Source organism: Equus quagga, chromosome 14 (genome assembly GCF_021613505.1).
Source record: "Equus quagga isolate Etosha38 chromosome 14, UCLA_HA_Equagga_1.0, whole genome shotgun sequence".
In the NCBI taxonomy this organism is placed as follows: Eukaryota; Metazoa; Chordata; class Mammalia; order Perissodactyla; family Equidae; genus Equus; species Equus quagga.
Window position 1 is genome coordinate 66,208,074 of NC_060280.1, and position 23,786 is coordinate 66,231,859.

Here is a 23,786-nt window from a genome sequence, read left to right on the forward strand (position 1 = left end):
GGGGAGACCAGGATTACAAAAGATCACCGAAAGAAAGGCAAGGGGCTGACTCAGGTGACAGGTTATGTGGCACCTGCTCTGCCCCTAATTTTACATGTTTGGCCTAGGAATCTCTCAGCCTTTTGTAAGGAGATCGTGGTGGTCTAGGAAAATCTCAGCGATGCCTTCCAGCCCTAACTCCCCACGTCTCCTCAGAAAAGCTGCGAAAGCAGTTGACGCAGAAAAGCGGAGGTCGGCGCCAAGGCGAGCACGGGAGGCTCACTGCGCATGCGCATTTCCTTCACTCGCCGGCCTTCCGGACCTCCATGAGCGGCTGCCCCAAGAAATGCCTGTTTCTCTGCGGAATCCCATTGTTCTCCACGTGCTCTCTGAGCTTAACTTTTCATATCCCCTTTCTCCTCTGTGACTAAAGAAAATAAGTTGACCCGTTAGATTCCGGAAAGATTGTAGGACACCTAAATGTCTTGGACCGGCGTGGAAAGAGGAGGCCTGACCTTGGAAGCGGAACGGGGTCCTGCGGCGGGTCCTTCCGGGGGGTGACATTCAGCCTGCCGTTCGGGCCGACGGGCTTTCTGTCCTGGAACCATGGCCCAGTTTGTCCGCAACCTCGCGGAGAAGGCCCCGGCGCTGGTGAACGGTGAGCGCGGCGGCACACCGCCGAGGCGGGCACTCGGGCGGGCGGGGACGCCTGCGAGGACGCGCGGGCTGCGGTGACCCGGGGGCCAGCGGGAGCCGGGGCTGGGCGGTATGCGGTTGGGTGCCAGGGGCAGCTTCGCGTCTCGTCTCTAGCCTTCCCCTCGCCGGGCCTGCAGCTTGGCTTCTCTGAACAGCCTAGACGTCCTGGCTTCTAACCCTGGCAGTGAAGGGAGCCCGGAGTCGCCCAGCAGCCGCCGCCATTACGCCCCTTCGGTGTCTAGGAATAGGAATATGGAGGGTACGGCTCTGCTAGGAGAGCTTGGGAAAGGGAAGGGACATGGGTGTGAAAGTAGAGAAATTGGGCCTCATCAGGTTGGCAGGTTCTCAGTGGGGTATTTGGAAGGCTGCAGAAACTTTTGAGGATGAATGAGCTTTTGGACGTTGACTTTGCTCTCTGTCCTGGCTAGAGTTTGAGATACTGTCCCTTTAATCGGAGGGAAATTTTAAGTGAATTGGACTTTGTGGATGGGTACCTCTGCTCCAGTAAGCATAGAAAGGGATGTGTATAAACAGAAATCTTTATTATTATAGCTTAGCATTCATAGGGCTTTTCCGTTTGAAAAAGCTGAAGCCTTACTGGTTGACCGCTGTCTTTCGGAACAGCCCTGAGTAGTAGTCTGTTCTGTCCGTAAGTATTTCAGTTGCCTGCTGGGTAGCAAGCTATTCATTTTATTCCCGAAGTGAGATGAGTTAAATTGCTGGAAGCGTCTTGACTAGATGGGCTGTATTCTAGCAAGCGATCGAAGCGCAGATCTCCAGATAGCTTTCGTTCAAATCTGATTACAAAATATGAATAGGATTTTTTAAGTATATGTAATGTTTTTTAACCTATTTTACTGTCATTGGTATTTTCTTATCCGTTCTCTCCTCCCTTTCCTCCAGCAGCAGCCAAACAACGAGTTATTGAAAGCCTTACAGGGCCAGATACTATAAATACTTGATTCTCTTCTCCTGCAGAACCCAAAGAACTTAAGTTTGCAACTTCACTAAGATCATCAAGCTATCTGTTATGATAAAGCCCTACAATTTTACATAAAAAGAGAAAGAATAGCGGCTTCATTTTTTGGACTTTGTGGATGATTTGAGGCAAAATCTTTTTAATTTCAAGTGAAGTTTTTTTCTAACATGGCTTTCACATCTTTTAGTTGGTGTGTGTTGGGAAATTGCAAACTAACTTTAATAATAAAATCCAAAAAGAAAAGTAATGCGAAAATAATTTTTTATTATGAAGTAGATAAACCCTTTTCTCTGTTGTGAATAATTGAAACATAATGATTGTTATTCTTCCAGAAGGACTCAGAACAGAGAACTCAGCCGGGGTCAGAATGTTAAAGTGGAAATATATTTTTGCTTTATAACATAACTCAGTGTATTAAATGTGAATTTTAAATATCTAATAAAAGTTACTCTGTGTGTGGGGCTGGCCCGGTGGTGTAGTGGTTAAGTTTGTGCGCTCCACTTCAGAGGCCAGAGTTTCACTGGTTCAGATCCTGGGCCCAGACCACGTACCATGCGTCAAGACATGCTGTGTCAGCATCCCATATAGAAGAACTAGAGAGACTTAGAACTAGGATATACAACTATGTGCTGGGGCTTTGGGGAGAAAAAAAAAAAGAGGAAGATTGGCAACAGATGTTAGCTTAGGGCCAGTCTTCCTCACCAAAGAAAAAGAGAAAAAAATTACTATGTTTGTTAATTCCCCTGGAGGACAAAGCTTACAGAAACAGTAATTTTATTGTCGGATTTTCCCATAAAGGTCATAAAGTCTGGTATTTTTTTTCTCTGTACTAAACTTGAGACTTTATTTGGATTTCACCAGTTTTCCCATTAATTTTTCTGTTCCAGAAGCCAATCCAGGGTCCCACATTGCGTTGAGTTGTCAGTCTTCCTAGTCTCCTCTGGTGTGTGACAGTTTCCCAGTATTCCCTTACCTTTCTTGACAGTCTTAAGGTATATGTGTAGGTATCTGTCTAGATATCTTATAAAGATGTTCCCCAATCTGGATTTGTCTCGTGTTTTTCTCATGATTAGTCTAGAGCTGTGGGTTTTGAGAAAAAATACCACAAAAGTAAAGTGCCCTAATTGCATGTCAGTACATACATGATATTCACATAACGTCACTGGTGAAATTTGCTTTCGTCACTTGGTTAAGGTAGTGTTGCTCGCTTTCTCCACTGTAAAGTTGCAATCTTTCCCCTTTTTTTTTTCCCTTGAGGAATATTAGCTCTGAGCTAACATCTGCTGCCAATCCTCCTCTTTTTGCTGAGGAAGAGTGGCCCTGAGCTAACATCTGTGTCCACCTTCCTCTACTTTATATGTAGGATGTGTGCCACAGCATGGCTTGACAAGCGGTGCGTAGGTCCACACCCTGGATCTGAACCAGCGAACCCTGGGCCGCCAAAGCAGAACATGCGAACTTAACCACTAGGCTGGCCCCACTGTCTTTCTCTTTCTATACTCTGTTCTTTAGAAAGGAGTAACTGAATCTAGCCCACAGTGAGGGGAGGCGGGCTGGGGGGAGGTGGGCAGCAGCAGCCAACGCAGGGAGGAGGGAGTATCTACATATACTTAAATCAAATTCTTCTATAAGAAAGATTTGTCTCTTCTTCCCTGCTTACTTATTCAGTCATTTATTGTATGGACTCAAGTACATTTATTTCATGCCTAGTACCTCCAGTAATATGTTATTTATTTTGCTCAAATTGTTGCAGCCTTGGCCATTGAGAACTCTTTCAGGCTGGTGCCTCTGTCCCTTTGACATGCTCTCTTACTTTCTGGTACTACAAGATGCTTCACCCTCATCTTGTATTTTCCCTGTCCCAGCCTTAGAATCAACCATTTCTCCAAGGAGCCATAGTTCCTTTTATTGGACAATGGTATTTTGAAACTAAGATCTAGGCACTGGTATGTTCCTTGCTCCTAGACTGCTAGAAGTCTAGGCCCTCTCAGTGGACAAGAAAGTGTGTGTGTGTGTGTGCATGTATACTAACCCATGTGTATATGTGCATATATATAGTTGTTTCTGTATCTGTCCATCTGTATATATGTTCAACTAAACATGAGTTTGTGTGAATGTCTCCAACGCTAATCCAGTATCCCATGATTTATTCTTGCTGCTTTTCTTGCCTATCTGTAACTTCCCTCTCCTACAGTGGGAAACCTGATTCCCATCATCCACCATTCATTTACTTATGTTTTGTTCATCCTTTGTGTACATGTAAAGCAGTTTCAAACTTCTTAACCTATACCCCCTGAGAAGCAAATTTACCATCTAAAGTACAGCATTTGTGTACCGTGTACTGATTTGTTTTTTTTTTTTTTCAAGGATGAAATATCTGTGTTGAAGGTAATTTTAAAGACAGTTACACAAGACTTTTGTACTTTTTGATATTGGCAGTTCTGTTTAGAACTGTCTCTTAGAGCCTTATATCTGCTTAAAGATTTACCCCCCATGGCCCTAAGCACAGAGGATGGTGGAGATAGTAATTCTAAGAGTAGTGAAATACCCAAATACAGGCAGTTAATAATAGGAAAAGGACCAAAAGCTTTAGATAATCCATCTTGGAATGATAGGCACTTTGTGGATTTTCATGCATTTGTGCTATTTTTATTACGTTTGTCTTGTAATTTTTTAAATAAAATGCCTCCATTTGCTGATATCACTGCCGTAGTCTCACACCTACCATGATTGTTAAGAACCTTTATTTTTTTCTTGAAATAGTAAATACCTTGAGGAATTTCAGCTTAGTAATAGATTCGACTTTTGGCTGCTCTTAACAAAATATGTAGGTTTTATTTTTACTATTTGTAGTGTTTTGAAGGAGGAGCAACGGTGATTTTGTTAAAGAAAGATTTAATCCACCACATACTGATGAGGATACCAAAAATGGGTACTAATTGGTATAATTCCCCCTGGATTTGTGGCTAATATTGTGACAAGTTTTAATCTTATTCTTAAGGATGCCGTTCTACATAGCTCCTTCCCTCCACTTCTGTACCTCTTCCCTCCAAATTTTCTGGTGTCTCTACCAAGAAAATACGGTTACATTGCTGCTGTTTTCTTGTTTTTGAATCCAACTTCTGGTAACTTTACAGTTAACTAGATTTGCCGTTCATAAATGAAGTAACAGTACTAGCTGGCCACTAGTGAAGTCCTGGCGTAATTGAATGTGCTTATAGCTTCCTGCCTGATTGAACTTTCCTGTGACACAGGTGTTCTGCATCTTTAAAAGCCTCTTGTTACCAAGGAGCAGCTTTGACTTTTCACACTGGGTGCACATTTGGTATAAGCAGTGAATGAATGTGATGCATGAATAAATATTTGCGTCCAGCCCACACATCTGCTTCTTTCGGTCTCTAGTGAGTTCATCCTGGTTTTTTTGTTTTGTTTTGTTTTCCAGCTGCTGTGACTTACTCGAAGCCTCGACTGGCCACATTTTGGCGCTATGCCAAAGTTGAGCTGGTTCCTCCAACCCCTGCTGAGATCCCTGCAGCTATTCAGAGCTTGAAAAAAATAGTCAATAGTGCTCAAACTGGTAGCTTCAAACAGCTCACAGTTAAGGTAACTATGGGCTAAATGAAAACGTATGTGCGTAACAGAAAATGTCTTCTCTTGGGATTTTTCTGATTGTTTTGATTAATATGTGTATTTTCCAGTGAGGCTGAAACCAACATAATGAGAGAGAATCTCCTTCTCGACTGCTGGGAGAGAGACACCTTTCTAATTTTGTCATCTGGGTTGACATAATTGGGCTATTTTATGTCTTAGTTTCCTATTAGTCTTATAACAAAGAAGTGAGCATTTTTACTGGGCAACTTTTTTTTCTTTTCCTATTTTGGTTAGTATACTAAAATAGGATGGCTTACTTGCTGATTCTGTACTTTTTTTCATCTGTAGTCCTGGAACTATCCCCAATTTGGCCAGAAGATCTCTTGGACTGTATCACAATCAGGCAGCTAACACTCATTTGGAGGATAAAAATATCAAAACCTAGCAAGCATATAATGATATTAAGGGTTATTGACTTGTGTGAAGATGAAATTAAAGACTGTTAAGACTGGAACTTGGATTTTGTGTTTGCTTGCTTGATCCAAGCACAGGATACAAAAGTCCTAAATAACTAAAGTATTGCTGCTTTTAGAACGTACATCCTGGAAAATATGGTTATTTTTCAGGAGACTTCTAATATTTCTGGTCTAATTTTAAGGGGGAAAATTCACTTCCAGGTGCTAAAAGGAAAAGGCCCGATTTTGTTGTGAAAAGATTTTTTTCAACTAGGGTTCCAAGATCTGTATTTGCACTTGCATGAAACGTTGCTTTCTATGTACTTTTTCTCTTCAGGGCAATAAAACATTGATCTGTGAAACTAAGTAATTAGTGAATACTTGGAAAGAGTTAAGTCAAATAATAAATGAATGAAAATGACGTCTAAAGGGGAAGAGAGAGCCCTTCGTCTTTCAGCAGATTTTCTTTGGCCAGACAGAAACGTCTATTCAGAGACCTGGCTTCCTATAGCCATCCTTTCATATGAATGCCCTGTCTAAATGTGTCAGCTGTTTCCAGGATGTGGGTTGTTTTAGGGCTCATGAAGTGTCTCATAAACTAATAATGAAAGGGTTAAGTCAGTTCAGGTCTTTAAAGAATGCTTTGAAAGAATTTATAAGCTCTGGACTACTTACCTTACATAATTGAAAGTTCAAGGGTTCTCAGCAGTTGAACAAAGTTACCATCACTAATTCTTGACTTTAACTAAAAGTGCCCTCTAATTTGAATAGCATCCTTATATTTTCTGTCACTTAATCCTGGAAAAGAATAGTTTTAAATATGTAAGAAAAAAAATGTACATTAAAATTTGTGCTGCTTTTTTCAGGAAGCTCTGCTGAATGGTTTGGTGGCCACTGAGGTGTGGATGTGGTTTTATGTTGGCGAGATCATAGGCAAGCGTGGCATCATTGGCTATAATGTTTGAAGACCAATCTTTAACATCTGTTTATATTTGGTTTATTATTTGAGTGTTCTTGGACCATGCGTGATGAGACTTGTATTTGAATAAAATAAAGATAACGTGTGAAAATCAGTGTTTTCTCTGTCAAACACCACGTGAAAGGTCACAATTTCTCTTGATAGTAAGTTGGGTTGTCTTCTGCTTTAACACATTAATACAGCTATAAATGCATGTCTTTACTTAGCCAGAAATCAGAAAGGATATAGGTGAATATACCAACCCAGTACATATATTTATGAGGATACATTTTAATTGGAAGGTTTGAAATATATGGTATCTGTTTTATTTCCCAAAAAGTTGGGGAAAAGGCCTTGAGAAAACCAGAACTTGGTATAGTAGGAAAAATAGTGATACCATGTGCCAGAGTGATGTAGTTAAATCCTGTCAGTAGTATAAAGAATAAAATTTGGACTGTTTCTCTTTGCTAAAGTTAGAGAAAGACCTTTTTGACAACACTTGTATCTGTAAATGTTGAGATACTTGGTGGTGTTTAAGTATGTATCTTTGTAACATCTTTAATACCAGGGCAAAGTAAGTGAGAGCTATGACCTACATTTTTAAGCTAATTTTGATATATTATTAATCTATCCGGTTTTACGACTTTTAGAACCAATCTTTGCAAAAATAAAATACCATATGGATGTTTAAACAGGGTTGTAACTTAGTATCATCCATGGGTCTAGATAGTACAGTATGTCTTGAACTAAATAGAAGTGATTGCTATATCTGTCTTCTTGAGCCGTTTTATTGAGGATATAGAAGAGGGTTAATCAATCATTGGCTTTTCTGGGGTCTTACCATCTTTGAATGGCTCATTGATACCTTCCTAAATCCGTTGTAACTTTGTAACCACTGCAAAACATGCAGTACCGGCTGATGATAACCAAAAGATGATTGCATATTGGAAAAGCATCATGGCTCACAGTATAGCATTAAATCCTTTTAATAGTGTTGAATGTGTATCCAGTCAATCCCAAGTTTACCCACTGCGTTTAGAACACTGCTGCTGTAGCTTAATAAAGGGCGCAGCTTTTCTGAGTGATGGGCAAGAAAGTCCATGGAGACTGCGGCTCTTCTGAAATGTGAAGTAATGCCTAACTTACTGCTTCTGCAGTAAACACAGGTGGCCAAAACTGAAACTACCTCTTTTCAAAAAGCATTCGGTAACTTAAAATATGTTTAGCAAAAGACTGAAAAGATACTACTACAATAATGGTGATCTTTATGAGTTTCTCTATGTCATACAGTGATTGAGTATTAAAATTAACCCCCCAAAAAAGCTTAAAGGTATGAGATCAGCTAGTACCAGTAAGAACCTAAAGAGGCCTAGTTGATTCATGATATGTAATGTGAATTTTTTTAACCACATGGACACCCCAGAAAGTCCTCAAAATAAACATTTACTACTCACTTCACTGCTCCTTCCTCCTCTGCCATACAACACACTTCTGATGTATGGTGGCTAATAGTGCATGGACGGAATTTTCTTAGGTTAAAATAGCAGCGGGCTCCTTGAAGTGGCTGCTTGACTTCACCAGGCCAGTTACTTTTTGCCTTCCTGTTACCCCAAGTGTCTTGTCTCCTAGAAGAGAATTGTTTAAGCTACCTTTCACTGAACTTGTGTGTGCGGAGTGTGTGCCACTCACAGCTTCAGAATACTTCGTATTTATTGTGCAACAACTCAATCCAGGCACTATGCTAAGTGGTAGAAACATTCATGAACAAGACTGTTAACCTGTTTAACAGATTTGGGTGAGACAAGTAATTAAGCATATAGTTAGAATGACGTGAGAAGTGCTGTAATGAGGGAAGTGGAAGGTATGCTTGAAGGAATCTAACCCAGACTTGAAAAGGGGCTTCCAGGGAGGCTATCAGAGGAACTAATAGCTAAAGTCAACCAGAAGAGTAAGAGCCAAGAATGGACCAAGGTGTACTGGGCGGGCAGAAAAGCCTGTGCAGGAGCTATTAAGTGAGAGAGAGTCAAGGTTCTGAAAGAACATAAGGATGGCTGAATCACCGGGTACAGAGAAGAGTAGTGAGCTAAGACCAGAAATAGTGGGGACCAGACCATGAAGTGCCTTTTATGCCATATTAAGGATTGGACTATCTTAAGGACTGAATAGAAAGCCAGCGAAGGATTTTGACAAGGCACAATCTCTGCCTTCAGTTTTGTATAGTCTAAGAGCAGCAGGCAGTTTCAGTTCCGGGTAACAAAAGCTAGGATAAAAACATGGCGTGAGGTGTGTGTAAGAGTGCACGTGGTCCTGCGTTTTTCTCAGTATGTAGAAGTACAGATAACTCATTTAGTAGTAGGCATCAGGAGAGGGGCTATTTTAGTTGCTAATGTTCAAGCCAGTTATACAAATATCAGTCACTATGGTCCAACAGTATGATTCCTAAGGAAACCACTATCTATAAATTCTTCAACATAGATGTCAGTAAAGAGTAAAGCCTTTTTATGAGGCTTTCGTTTCAAGACCACATTATGAAAGTGTCCACGTTGCATACTTAATCCTTTGGTCTATACACCTCAGCATTATTCTCGATAACAGTTTCTTCTTTCTTTTCTACCTATTTCTCACACACCTATTTCTTTTGCCCTGATTTCTAAGGATAGCTCAATACAATTTACTTTTTTAATATTTCGTATTTGGTATAGCACATTACATTTCCAAAGCACTGGCGCTGACTATCTCCTTTAGCCCTCAACTTTTCTCTGAGGCACGTGGCATAAATGATAGACCCATTTAACAAGTCAGGAACTAAGCAGCAAAAACATTAAATGATTTGGCTAGGATCCCATAGTAATAAGTGGTGGAACCACAAGTTGGGCCCAGGTAATGATCCCGTGTTGTAGTCTGTGCCCTGACTTTACTCCTGACCCCCTTGTCAACCTCCTTACTTTATATTTTCACAGTTCTGTTCTGTATTACTTTCTGTATCTTCTCGGTCCTGTTTGCCTTACTGTCAAGCTATTTAAGCTTTATTGTCACATCAGATGTCAGCCTACCTAATCTTCCGCAAAGTGATACTTACCTTTGTGGGACTTAATATTTCCCAATTAGCGTGGTTTTTATTTCTACCAGAACATGAATTGGTACAATTGTGATTGCTCTTAAGGTGAATAGAGTAGCAACTCCACCAGAGAGTCCCTTAGCAGGGAGCTTACACTAGACCTGCTTGCCAAATGAAAGGCCCTTGATACTAATAAAATACTGACATGCAAGGCCTTTGACAATCTGCCTTTAGCCTTGCCTTAATCTCATTTTGCTACCAACCGTTGTTTCAGCCATGTGATTTCTAACCAGTTCCCATAAAAACTCCCAGCTTTAAAACTCATTATCAGATTATATCTCCACTGCCCCTTGATTGTTGCAGTTTTCTACTGGTCACCAGGCCATTCTTTATTTCTTGACAATTTTTTTTCTCCTGGTTTACTGTCACTCTGCAATTCTTGGATATTTCTGCATACACATGGGTCAGTAGTTTTCAAAGTACAGTCCCTGGACCACAGCAGCAGCAGCATCACTAGGACATTTAGAAATGAAAGTTCTCAAGCCCTACCTAGAAACTCTGGGGGTGGAATCTGCCAATCTGTGTTTTGATTGGCTGTCCATGTGATTCTGATAAATGCTAAAGTTTGAGAACCATTGACAAATGATCCTTCCAACAAACTGGCCTCTCAGTTTCCCTAAAAAGTCCAATGATTATGTGTTTCACCTTCCTTGGGCATTCATTCCAAGTCATTACCAATAATTTCAACCACTCCGTAGTTTCAATTTCATGCATCCCTCTCTCTGACCATCTATTCTCTCTCCAAACTATTCCCTCTAAATCCCAACTGTGTTAATTTGGAGTTACCGTGACCACCAATACATTGATACTACCATCTCCCTCACCACCTTGATGTCCTCTTTTCCTTCTTTACCCAACTTATTTATATTTCATGATCAATCATGATCACTCTTATATATACCCTCAACTTCTGCTTCTTATTAATTTTGTACTCATTTGCCAAAACCGCATACTTGGATAAGTCTACCTGCTCTGCACTTGCACTGACAGGGCTGAAGAAAACAACCAAAGGTGGCTAGTCTCACTTTATATTCATGATCAGAACCTTAAGAAACTATTTAATACTATGACAATCATACTGTATTTCTTTGGGCCATGTTTATTTCTGTCAACAGATGATCTTGCTTCCTACTTAACTAGGAAAATTAAAGCAATTGGAGAGTTTCCATTGACTCCCACAACATCATCTACTCACTTAGTACTATCTGCATCCATATGTGTGCTCCATCTTGCCTATACTAGATTGCTCATGCTCCTTTTTAAAACCAATCCCTCCATTCAATGTCTTTGTGCCATCATTTATCCCCTTCGCTACATCATTAGTTTTGTCCTATATTGTTCCTAAGAGTGTTTACCCGTGCTATTATCTACCCCATCTTTTAAAAAATCAGCTCCCTTTTGCAGCAAAATGCCTCAAAAGTTACTGATACTCACTGTCTCCAATTCCTGTTCTCTCTTGAACCCACTTCAATCGAGCATCATTCCTACCACTCCACTGAAAGTGCTCTTTTTACACATTAAATACAAGAGCCCACTCTCAATCCTCATTTTATTTGACCTTTCAGCAGTATTGGACTCAGCTGAATATTTCCTCCTGCTTGATGCACTTTCTGATACACTTGACTTCCAGAGCTTTCCTTTGGTCTCCTTTCTTCCTTACTTTTTGTTCACTTCTCAGTTTTCTTTTATGGTTCCTCCCTTCCCTGGTCTCCTATCTTTGGAATATCCCAAAGATAAGGCTCAGTCCTTCCTCTGTCTCTCCTCATTCCATTGGTGATCTCATCCAGTCTCACAGGTTTAAATAACATCTGTACGCTGATGACTCTTAATTTATATCTCTAGTCCATACCTCATCCCTGAACTCTAGACATAAATGAAACTGCCTATTTGATACCTCCACTTGGGTATTTAATAGACATCTCAACCTTAAAATGTCCAAAATTGAACTCCTGATTTTCTTCCCCATCCCCATCCCAAATTTGTTCCACAGTTTCCTCCCTCTCAGCTGATGGCAACTCCATCCTTCCGGTTGCTCAAGCTAAAAACTTTTGGAGTCATCCTTGACTCCTATTTCTCATATTCCGTATCAATCCATCAAGAAGCCCTGTTAGTTCAACTTTCAAAATATATCCAGAATCTGACCATTTCTTACCACCTCCACTGCTTACAGCAAGGAGTGATCATCTGTCACTGGGATTACTGAAATGGCCTCTTACATGGCCTCCTGCTTCCAAGCTTGTCTGTGTACAGTCTTAATCTTCACATTAGTCAGAGTGATCCTACCAAACTGTAAGTCAGACCATGTCACTCCTCTGCTCAGAACCCTTCAATGGCTCCCACCTCACTCAGATTGAAAGCTGAAATCCTTGCAGTGGACTACAAGGCCCAACAAGATCTGGCTTTCCATTATGTCTCTGACCTCATCTCCTGCCACTCTTCCCCTTTCTCACACCACTTCACTGGCCCCCTTGTTCCTCCTCAAACACACCAGGCAACTCCTGCCTTAGCACAGCTTGAGATGCTCTTCCCCAAGCTATTCCCAGGGTAGGCTCCCTCACCTCATTTAACGTTTTCAGTGTGGGCTTCCCCAAACACCCTAATTACAATTGCAAGAAACCTCTCTCCAAATACTCTTTTCCCTTTACCCTCCTTTTTTTCCCCAAAATTTCAACTTCGAACATTCTTTGTGATTTACTGGTTTATTACATTTATTGTTTGTTTTACCTTGCTGAAATAAATGCAAACCCCACAGAGGCAGAAAATTTTTTAAGTCTCTTTTGTTCACTGGTCTATCCCAAGCTCCAAGCACACTGAAGTCACTCACTACAGATGTGAATGAATAAATTAATTTATCCATTAATGAATCCACACCTTTATAAATGCTGTTCCTTCTGCCTTCATCCTGGCTCTTTCTACCTGGCACATCTCTGTTCCACTTTAAGAAGTCTTTTCTGATTTTCCCAAACTGCTTCCCTTTGCCCTTCTGTTGGGCCTCATATAGCACACATCATTGTGCTCTAATGATATATTTACATTTGTTTATTTTCCTTACTAAACTGTAAGCCTTTTAAGGAAGGTACAGTATCTAATTCACCTTTGTAATCCTAGCCTATCACATTATCTGTCTGCCTTGTATGTAGTAGGTTTTCAAACAATGAAATAGCAAATTCCATTTACTGTGTTTGGTACTGGGTTGATAAACAGCAGAGTTTGGTGGCAGTTTGCCACTGAGGGATGCAGGCCTAGGGGACTCATTTCCTGAAGGCCTGCAGGCTGAGACGGCTACAAAGCTGATGCCAGCTGAGTCACTACTGCACCTCAACCTCTAACTCTGAAACAGAGATTTAGATCCCTGATTAGCAGCCCTTCTCACCGAGCAAGGTTCCTGCAGGCCTCCACAAGGCCTAGGAAGGAAGAGTGAAAGGGTGGGCAGCGCAAGGTTCTTTACAGAAGACCTAGTCTGAAATCTGAAAATCCCAGAAATTCCTTAGGAACTGATCATCTTAACTCCCTCTTTCTTTGCCAAGCCTGCATTTCAGGATTTATGTCCTAGTAGAGCTGAAAGAAGCACTCCATATATAGGTTTACAGCACTACACTTTTCCTCATAGGATTTACATATGCGACCTATGGATGGGTTTTTATAAGAGCTATATGGACGCTTGCACAAAGTAAGAAAGTTTCTCTTTAGAGGCTCCAAGTTTTAATGCATTCCAGTGTTGTCAAATCCAAAAGCAATTAAAACACAGTTGTGTGGTTGTGAATTATAGCCTACTTGTTAAAATAGTTATTGTTTCCCCTAAGGATAGCTTGCATTTTTACCTTGATGTCATCTCACTCTGGGTCTCAAGAGGGTAGGGAACTTAATAGAACAGGTGAATAAATATAGTTCTGCGATAAAAGTGAATTCTAAGATGATGGTAGATGAGTGGTTCCCAATTTTAATGACGTTCAGGTGGAGCCATGGAAAGAAAGCCATGGAAGCCCATAATTGGTTAAAAAAAAAAACAGTAATGTTAGCCAAGTAAATATTAAGTCAAGAGTGACATTTTGATCCTCTTTGCTTTACCTTGAACCCTCTTTTGGTTTTATCTACCAATATGCCAGTAGAAATACGCTTTTATTATGAGATATTTACGTTACTTCTACGTTGGGGAAACTAATTTCCACTTCACGCAAGGCTCCAAATGCTACCCCCACTGCACTGAGGGTAAACACTGAAGCCACATGCCCTCGATTTGGGATCTGGAGTTTGTTTGCTCTACCATGACTATATGATCCTCCCACCCACCCATCCCAGAAGAAAGCTGCCTATAAAGACCGACTAGTAAACCTCTCGAAATTATCCAAGGAAAGGCCCAAAGAACACAAATCAGCAACAAAACCCATTTTTTTCTCTTTCTCTCAAAACAACATCTATATTGGGGCCAGCCTCCTGGCGCAGCGGTTAAGTGCGCACGTTCCGCTTGGGGCCGGGGTTCGCTGGTTCAGATCCCGGGTGCGGACATGACCGCTTGGCAAGCACCATGCTCTGGCAGGCGTCCCACATATAAAGTAGAGGAAGATGGGCACGGATGTTAGCTCAGGGCCAGTCTTCCTCAGAAAAGAGAGGAAGATTGGCGGCAGATGTTAGCTCAGGGGCTAATCTTCCTGAAAAAAGAAAACTACAATATCTATAGCCCCATGTTTTCCTTATTTGTCCATCCTAACTACAGCAAAGGTCTCTTGCAGTTTAGCAGAAGCCACTCATCTTAGAAGATTTGACACAAAATGTTACTCTCCTCACTTTTCAGTGCAAAATGAAATGAAGTGGAACCATTTGCCTGAGGTGAGTGAGTCAGGGCAGAGGACTGGAATGCAGGATTTGATTCCTGGTTTCCTAACTCTAACCACATCCTCTCTACTCTGGGATGTTTAAGTTCGTTACTGCACTGTGAGGGGCAGGAGTCGGGAAGGGGGATGGTTTGAATTTTATTTTATTCAGAAACTTACATCTGAACTCCAACCCACATGTGAGACACTCTATTTCAACTTTAGCAGGAGCAAGTGATGATTCATAATGTATAATTTGCGTCAGAGCCTAGGACACCATGATTTTTCCCGGGTCTTAAGCAATCGGATTGGTTAGATGTTAATAGAATGGGCTCAGAAGGGCTCAGAATAGAGAAGAGAATAAGGCTGAAGAGGAGAGGCTAAAACCTAATCCTAAACATCTTAAAAGTTAAATTAACCAGTGATCATTTAACTACCTAGCCTGTAACCATAATGTTTCAAAATAAGTTCTCAGTTTTTAAACTTGACATCAGAAGCTCATATAACTCCACATATGAGAGACATTAATGAGTGTAGCTTTTAACTCAGGCTTACATTTTTGTATCGGAGATTATAAGGTCTTTGCCTTGTGCAATGATGGCCATGTTCTCATGGTTTTATTTGTTTATTTTTTTACTTTAGTTATCTTCCAAAAGATACACAGTATTTTTTTTAAGGCTAGGAATAAACAACTAAACACAATGCATGTATTGTAATATAGATTCAAAAACATGTCAAAACCACCTTACCCAACCAGCCTTGAAAAAGATAACCTTTGGGAAATCTTCCAGGCCAGTCATGATTGCTGGAGAGAAAATAACCAAATGTTTATTACTCAAAGGACTTCTTCACTGACAAGAGATTCTCGTCTTTCAGTACTAACACCTTCACTTGTGGAAATTCATCTCAGAATTCAGGAACTGTTATCTTCTACTTCCTCTGAGAATATTCCTCAATCAACAAGTTGTCCACCTAGCTAAGGGACAGCTTCCTGGAATTAAGACTGCAGAACCTAGGTTATAATTAACTCAGACTTCCTCCTCCTCTTGTACCTTGGCTATGACCTTAATCCTCACCTAGATTTTCCATCCCATCTACGGATAAAAATTTGTTCTAAATTAGATCAACTGAACTCTAGTCCTGTTAGCCTAAGATAAGTTGGCATTGGTGGCTAAAAGGAATCCTAAACCAATTTTAGACCATTTAGTTAGACTTTAAGCATGACTCAAAAAAAAGCTAGACGTCTCAGTGGGAGGATAATATTGCTCAGTTTCACCCTTTTTCTCCCTGTGGCAAAAAAACATTACTTAGTAATGTTAGGTCTAGTGAATTTTTTCAAAGTCATTTGGAGGTAAACAAAGTGTCTCCAATTCTGGGAACTGCAGCATTGACAATACACAGAAAGAATTCAAATGAGTGACAATGGGAGGGGCCTTGGAATTTAGCAGCTGTCAAGTGCGTGGATTTAAAGTCATGTTTAAGTGAAGATCAGCAAGTTCATTGCTACTTATCTAAAGAGCTCAAAGCCCTATCTTGATCTCCCTGATTCTTAAAACTTTGCAAGAGATAAGGTTTATGGGATAGAGAGTAGCATAAGTGTTTTGCAGGTGTGAAATTTGAGATTCAAAGAAGCTGTTATGCAACTTCACTCATATGCAAGTCTTCCAGAAAAGAGGAATGCCTTACCTACTACATTCAGGAGAAAATAGAAACTGTCCAGCATGGACTCCTTCGGTTTCCTCCCTTTTACCTCAAACTGATTTACTCATGATGACACCCTTTCCTCCCTTCTTCTGTCCTAGAGGAAAATATTTAGGATGTTCTTTCCAACGCTATCCTTCTCCATTTGCTCTTGACTCTCTTCCTTTCCATTCTTCAGTGATCTCTTCCTATCCATTCCCCCATTTTCATTTATTCATTTGTTCAACAAACATTTATTACACTTCTGTTATGGGTCACATTAAGTGCTTGGGATACTGAAATAAAAGACACATTTCCTACCTTCAAAGGGCTCACAGTCTAGTGGAAGAGGTAGCAAAATAAATAATTACAAATCACACCGTTAGAATACAGCATGTAAAGATCAACAGAAGTCTGCACATCATGCTGTGGTTGTACAGGAGAGACTGATGAAGGCTGTGGTAGAGGGGATGACACCTGAACTGGATCTAGAAGTTAGCCAAGAGGACAAGAGGGGAAAGAAGGGCATTTTAGACAAAGGGAATAGCAGGCACCAACGCATGACCATACAAGAGAATTCAAGGTCAGCATGGCAGGAACCCAAGGAATACATGTGTGTTGGAGGCAAGGGCTGGAGGGGAGTTAGACCAAATAAGAAAGGATCTGCAAGATGATAAGGAATTATTGAAAGTATTTTAAGGATGGAAGTAATATGGTCAGATTTGCATTTTAGGAAGTTCAGTGTTGTATCAGAGGATGATTAGATTGGGAACTATGGGAGTAATCCTGAAGAGAAATGGGCAGTTGGGAGTGTGTGGTGGTGTAATTAGAAGAAAGAATACAGGAAGAGGCAAACTTCAGTGTAAAGAGGAATTCAGTTTAAGGACATACAAGTGAAGATGCCCAAAAGAGTATTGGTTACGTGTGTCTGAAATTACAAAGTGATTAGTGCTGGAAATGTAAATTTGGAAGTCACAAGCACATAGAGGGTGACTGGGACCTTGAATGTGAGGTGAGATTGCTGAAAGCGTAGTGAGTAAGCTCCAGGAGGGAAGGCAGGCATGTGTATAAGTTTTGTTTATTGCTATATCCTAGCACGCAGAACGGGGCCTGGCATGTAGTAAGCACTCAGTAAGCATTTAAATAAATGAATGAAATAATGAAAAGAAAAGAGGCGAAGAACGTAACTCTGAGACACATCAACATTTAGGGATGGACACAGGAAAAGAAGTCAATAAGGGGTTTGATTAGAAAGACTGATTGATCGATTAGAAAGATTAGAGAGGTAGGAGGAAGGAGAGAGTGGAGTCCTAGGAACCAAGGGAGGAGAGCTTCCAGAAGTTCAACAATACTGCAAAAAGACCAAGCACAACAGGGACTGAAAAGTCCCCATCAGTTTTAGCAAGTAGGAAGTCATTGGTGTTTTCTGTGACAGCAGTTTCCATGGGGGTGGCAGGCAGGTGATAGTGGTTTGAAGTGTAAATGGAAGATGGTAAGTAAGTGGAGGCTGCAAATATAGGAGATTCTTTTCAGACACTTGGTGCATCTTCATTAAGTAAGGCTTTCTTTCCCCTTTCATTTATACTTCCCCTCCAGCTATAGATAGGCTCAAGTCTCCCTATCTTCAAATTAAAAAAAAAAAAAAAGGAAAACCTTCGCTTTACTTCATTCTCAAGCCACTGACCTGTCTTTCATTACCCTTCTTCTCTATAAGTGGATGGAAGGGTGTGAGTGTATCTCGAATCCTCTTTCTTCTAATGGGTCTCCTCAAGTTTCTCATTTACTTATTTTCTGACTAGGCAGCCCTTGTAATGTATCACTTTAAAATGAATATATATATATCTCCAATTCACTTATTCATTTACTTACCCATTCGTCCTTGCCTGTTCTCTTTCTCTCACACCCTACATTTAACACATCAGCGAATCCTTACTCTGTCTTCAAAATATACCCTGCCTCTGACCATTTCTCATCACCTCCATACTACCACCCAAGGTGAAGATGCCGTCATCTCACACCTGGACCACTGCAATAAGCTTCCAACAGATCCCCCGCTTTCTCATGTGCTTCTCTATTGTCTATTCTTATGCCAACAATCAGAGTGATCCTTTCAAATATTAAGTCATGTTTTGTCAGTTTTCTATTCAGAGCCCTCCAATGGCTTGTCATCTCCTTTAAGTTCCTGTATGATCTGAAACACCTCCCTCCCCCATTCCTTCGCTCACCTCATTTCCTACCACTATTCCTGTCAGTCACTTTACTCCCGCCACACTGGCCCCTTTGTTGTCCCTAAACACACTCCACCTCAGGCCTTCTGCATTTGCTGGTTTATGCTCCGAACGTTCTTTCCTCACACATCATTTGGTTTTACTCTCTCGCTTCCTTCAGTGCTCTGTTCAAGGATCCCCTTCACCCAAAGGCCTTCCGTGGCCATCCTTTATAAACTGTTGTACCTCAGCCTCTCTCAGCTCTCTACTCCCTTTGTCCTACTTACACAGCACTTGTCACCCACTGGCTTATTATAGTAATTTGTTGATCGTCTGTTTCCCTTCACTAGACTGTGAGCACCTGCAAAGTGTACCTACCAAGAGCCCCTCCCCGGAGAAGCGGAGATAAAGATAACCAAGAAACTATTCCTGCCCTTGAGGAACCCACACTTCAGTGAGTCATACAACCTAACAAGTAATTAGAATGGAAATGCTCAAAGCAGTTGGATGCAAGCTTCTGAGGCCCCAGGGAACAGTGTGGTTTGGGGCAACAGCTATGGCACTCTTCAGTCTGGGTAGTAGTTAAAACCATGAGTTCACTCTAAGAGAATGTGAGAAATAAAAAGCACTCAGGAGACACCAGTGTTAAAAGGGTGAAGGAGTGAAAGGAGGCTGCGAAGGAATAATCAAAGAGGTAAAGAAGAGCTAGAAGAATGAATGGAGCACTGTCCTTGGAGCGACTATATTGCCTTTATAGAATACCACTAATAATCATAGCAGTGAGCATTCATTATAATTTACTAAGTGTCAGTTACTGTTCTAAGCATGTTCCATATGCTCACACGTTACACCTCACAACAACCCAGGGAGTTAGGCACTGGTATGACCCCATTTTACAAGGAGGAAACTGATTCACTCCCCCAAGTGCAACATCTACTAAGAAATAAAGATTAGAACCCAGGCAGTTTGAGCATGCATTCTTAGCCACTATGCTGTTATCCATACTATGATAATACTATACTAGGCTAGCACTGCATGCTTTTTCCTATTTTATTGAGGGTCAGGTACTGTCTTAGGCTCCGGATGCAGAGCAGTGAAGCAAAGTACCCCCTTCATGGAGCTCATATCCTCGTGGGGGAGACTGACATTAAACAAGTCAATCGATGCATATAATCAGTGCTGTGAAGAAAAATGAAGTAGGGTAAGGTATCTTGAATGACAGGGGGTGGCCTCTCTGAGGAGGTGACATTTAAGTAGAGATCTGACGGAAGGGAGAGGATATCTAAGGGAAAAACATTCCAGGCAGAGGGGACAGCAAGTGCAAAAGCCTTAAGGTGTGAGTGTGCCTGGTGTGTTCCAGGAACTGCAAGGAGGTCAAAGCAGTAGGAGCACAATGAACTAGGGAGAGAGAGGCAGGAGATAAGGTCGGAAAGACACGAAAAGTTTTCCAGGACGTATTGTTAAGTGAAAAAGATGAAGGGATCAGGCAAAATAGTTTGTATGGTACAATCACATTGAGTCAAGAAGTGTGTGTGTGTGTGCGCGCGCATGTGTGTACATCCGTACATAGAAAGACATATAAATTATATATATATGATATGTACTTGTTTATATTCTGAAATATTAGACAACAAACTTAACAGTGATTACCTTTTGAGGGAAGGAAGGGATATTTAGGCTTTTTATCTTATGTTTTTCTGTACTATTTGAATTTTTTTTTTTAAGATTAGCACCTGAGCTAATATCTGTTGCCAATGTTCTTTTTTTTTTTTTTTCATTCTTCTTCTCCCCAAAGCTCCCGCAGTACATAATTGTATATTCTAGTTGTGGGTCCTTCTGGTGCTATGTGGGACGCCGCCTCAGCACGGCCTGATGAGCGGTGCCATGTCCACACCCAGGATCCGAACTGGCGAAACCCTGGGCCGCCGAAGCGGAGGGTGCAAACTCAACCACGCAGCTGCGGGACCGGCCCCCTGAAATTTTTTACCTTGCATATATTGCTTTTATAATAACCAAAAACTAGCTTTAAAACTTTTTTTTAAAACCCTCTTAACCATGTGTTAAGAGGATCCAGCTAAAGTCCTTTTCTCTCCCTTTACAGCTGAGCCTCTCCAGAGAGCTGCCTCTGCCTGCTTCTCCTTGCTCTCTCCATTTCCTCCTCCACCAAATACCCTCCTACTTCCAACCTCACCTTTCCCCTGTGACTGCCGTTACAGAGATCACCCGTGACTTCCCCAGAACTATGAGGAACACTTTTGCTTCTTGACCTCTCTGCTACATTGGACATTGTTTACAGCTTCTCTGTTTGAAACTCTCCTTTGGCTTCCCTCCTGCCCCCTTTGACCTTGCTGAGCGTTCTCTCTCAGTCTCCTTTCATTGGCTATTTTTTGTTAGCCCACCTGATGGACCAGGTTTCTTCTGGTTCTGTTCTTGACTGCTTTGCCTCTGTGAGCTACACACTTTTTGTGTGGTCTCATCCACACCCATGGTTTCAACTACCATCTCTCTGCTTCCAAGTCCCAGATCTATATTTTTAGCCTTTTCTCCTGAGCTCCAGTCCCATGTAGCTAACTGCCCATTAGACAGCTCCACATGCACATCTCACAGGCATCTAAAAGTCAACTGTTCCAAAACTAAACTCATCAGCTCCAAGCAAAAACATTTTGCTCCTGTTGTCCTTAGCTTGGTTGGTGGTATCACCATCTGCTTGATTGACCCCAGCTGGCAACCTGAGAAAAGTACCTCCACTTCATCCTCCATATATAACTGGACACCAAAAGTCATTCTATCTACTAAATATCTCTGGAATCTGTCCTCATTCCTACACTTTCGCTGCCACTGCACCTATCATCTGGATTACTGCACATGGATATGCCCTGGGAAGAGGTCAGAAATACCCTGACTGCATCTTCTGCCTCTAGTCTCACCATCAGCCTTTCTTACACCCAACTGCCACAGTGATGTGACACAAATTCCATCATGTAAGTCCCTGCTTGAAATCTTTCAATGTTTTCCTAACCTTTCTAGGATAAAATCCAAACTCCTTCATAGGATCTTGTCAGTCATCTTTTGACACTTTCCCACATCTACCTTACGTTCATGCAACACTGAAATACTCTTTGTTTCTCAAAGGCCCCTTTCCTTCTCATGATCCTGTGAAAGTTTTGTGACATAGCATCTTTGTATATCTTTGTTATATCTCCAGATATAACACAATACCTGGTACAAAGTAGCTGTTCAATAAATGCTTGTTGGATAAATAAAAGTTCAGAAAATCAGAAAGAACAGAGGTTGAAGATAAGGACACTGATCAGAAGATTACTTATGGAGCCGGGCCAGTGCAGTAGTTAAGTTTGCAGGTTCCCCTTTGGCGGCCTGGAGTTTGCCGGTTCCGATCCTGGGTGTGGACATGGCACTGCTTGTCAAACCATGCTGTGGTAGGCGTCCCACATATAAAAAAGTGGAAGAAGATGGGCACGGATGTTAGCTCAGGGCCACTCTTCCTCAGCAAAAAGAGCAGGATTGGCGGCAGATGTTAGCTCAGAGCTAATCTTCCTCAAAAAAAAAGATTACTTACTATAAGAGTACAATTTAGAGGCAACTAGGAAGAGAGGGAAAGGAAATGCTTTCATGCTTCTACAAGGTGAAACAGTAATAATCAAATAATCATTCCTATAATTTTTCTCTCTTTGAGAGATATGAACTTTGGTCATCAGTACAATTTCAAATGGAGACAGTTTAACTGATTTTTTTTTAAAGATTTTTTTTTCCTTTTTCTCCCCAAAGCCCCCCAGTACATAGTTGTATATTCTTCGTTGTGGGTCCTTCTAGTTGTGGCATGTGGGATGCTGCCTTAGCGTGGTTTGATGAGCAGTGCCACGTCCGCGGCCAGGATTCGAACCAACGAAACACTGGGCCGCCCGCAGCAGAGCGCAAACTTAACCATTCGGCCACGGGGCCAGCCCCCAGTTTAAGTGATTTAAATAAAATGTTAAAAAACAAAAACCAAAAAAAAAACCAGCCCAGACCCAGCACGTGTGACTGCCAAAATCCTCTGACAAAGCAAGACCCCTTGGATATGAATCCCAAGGTCCAAGAGTGTGGCTAGGAAGGGTCATTTATTCTGCAAACATTAATTGCGCTGGCTTAGACACTGCTTGGCACAAGGGATACAAAGATAAGTAATACCCAGTTCCTGTTCTCAAAGAGCTCATGGCCCAAAACTCATCTAGCCCTTGCCTTTGGCCAGGGCTATACCTAATCCTTTACAGAAAGCCAGCTGTCCATGCTGGGGTCAGTATTTAAAGTCCTTTTAGTGATAGGTATGGCTATACTTAATTATTTTGGAGTTCAGAAATGGAAACTGATGGATTCAAGGCGGTAGCAAAATGCAACCATTGCTTCCTCAATGGAAGGGTGCCTTTGTAGAAGAGTAATGGGCTTGGTCCTAAGGATTCTGAGCAGTCCTCTGTGCAGTGATGATGAAGCCTTCCTATGGGCAAATTTAAATTACTCAGCCACCATTTTTTTCTTAGGACTTTGGGGACTCCTAATGCATTATTTTCCACTGGGGGGCATGTTTGGAGAAGGGAAATTGCTGATTTGAGAGGGGTATCTTACCAATGAGTAAGGAAAACCCTGGGCAGGGGATGGGGGGACACACCACAATAGTGGCTTGCAGTAAGTAGTCTTTCCAGGGAGGGGAAAAGGGAGTGAACATCTAGAATCTAAAGGTCCCTTCAAACTAGAAGTAATTCATGAGTTTGCAGAAAGGGGCAACATTTGGGGTTCCCTTCTTAAAAGTTTCCTTTTGTCATTTGGAAACAATTTAAAATGTGTGCATTCTATAGGATTGGTAAAGATCGAGAAGTTAAAAACTCCTTTTTGGAAGGGTAAGGGGAAAGAGGCACTCTTAAACATTGCTGGTGGGTATATGAATTAGTACAATCTCTACGGGGGACGGATAGCAACATCTATCAAGTTATAAATGTACATACCTTTTGACTCAGCAATTCCACGTCTAGAAATTTATACTACAGGTATATTTGCACTTTTGCAAAATTACATGTGTTCAAGGTTGTGCACTGCAGCATTGCTTGAAATAGCAAAAGTTTGCAAACAACTTAAGTGCTCACCAATAGAGAACCAGTTAAATAAATTGTGCTACAGCTATATCATGCAGTCCCAGGAAAGAGGAAATGCTGTCTACTGATCGGAATGATTTCCAAGATACAGATTTCCAAGCAAGATCTAAGAAATGGACCTGTTGTAAGAATATCATTTGTGGGAAAACTTCGATATGTATTTGCTTG

The 23,786-nt window shown here is 41.3% G+C and overlaps 1 protein-coding gene across 1 annotated transcript; it reads left to right on the top strand.

The window, feature by feature from the left end:
* Window positions 1-483: 483 nt before the first annotated feature.
* On the top strand, window positions 484-6,770 carry ATP5MG (ATP synthase membrane subunit g). The gene is made up of 3 exons (XM_046638587.1): window positions 484-637; window positions 5,097-5,257; window positions 6,567-6,770. Exons 1-3 carry the CDS (start codon window positions 586-588, stop codon window positions 6,663-6,665), a joined length of 312 nt encoding a protein of 103 aa, XP_046494543.1. The 5' UTR covers window positions 484-585; the 3' UTR covers window positions 6,666-6,770.
* The last annotated feature ends 17,016 nt before the right edge of the window (window positions 6,771-23,786 follow it).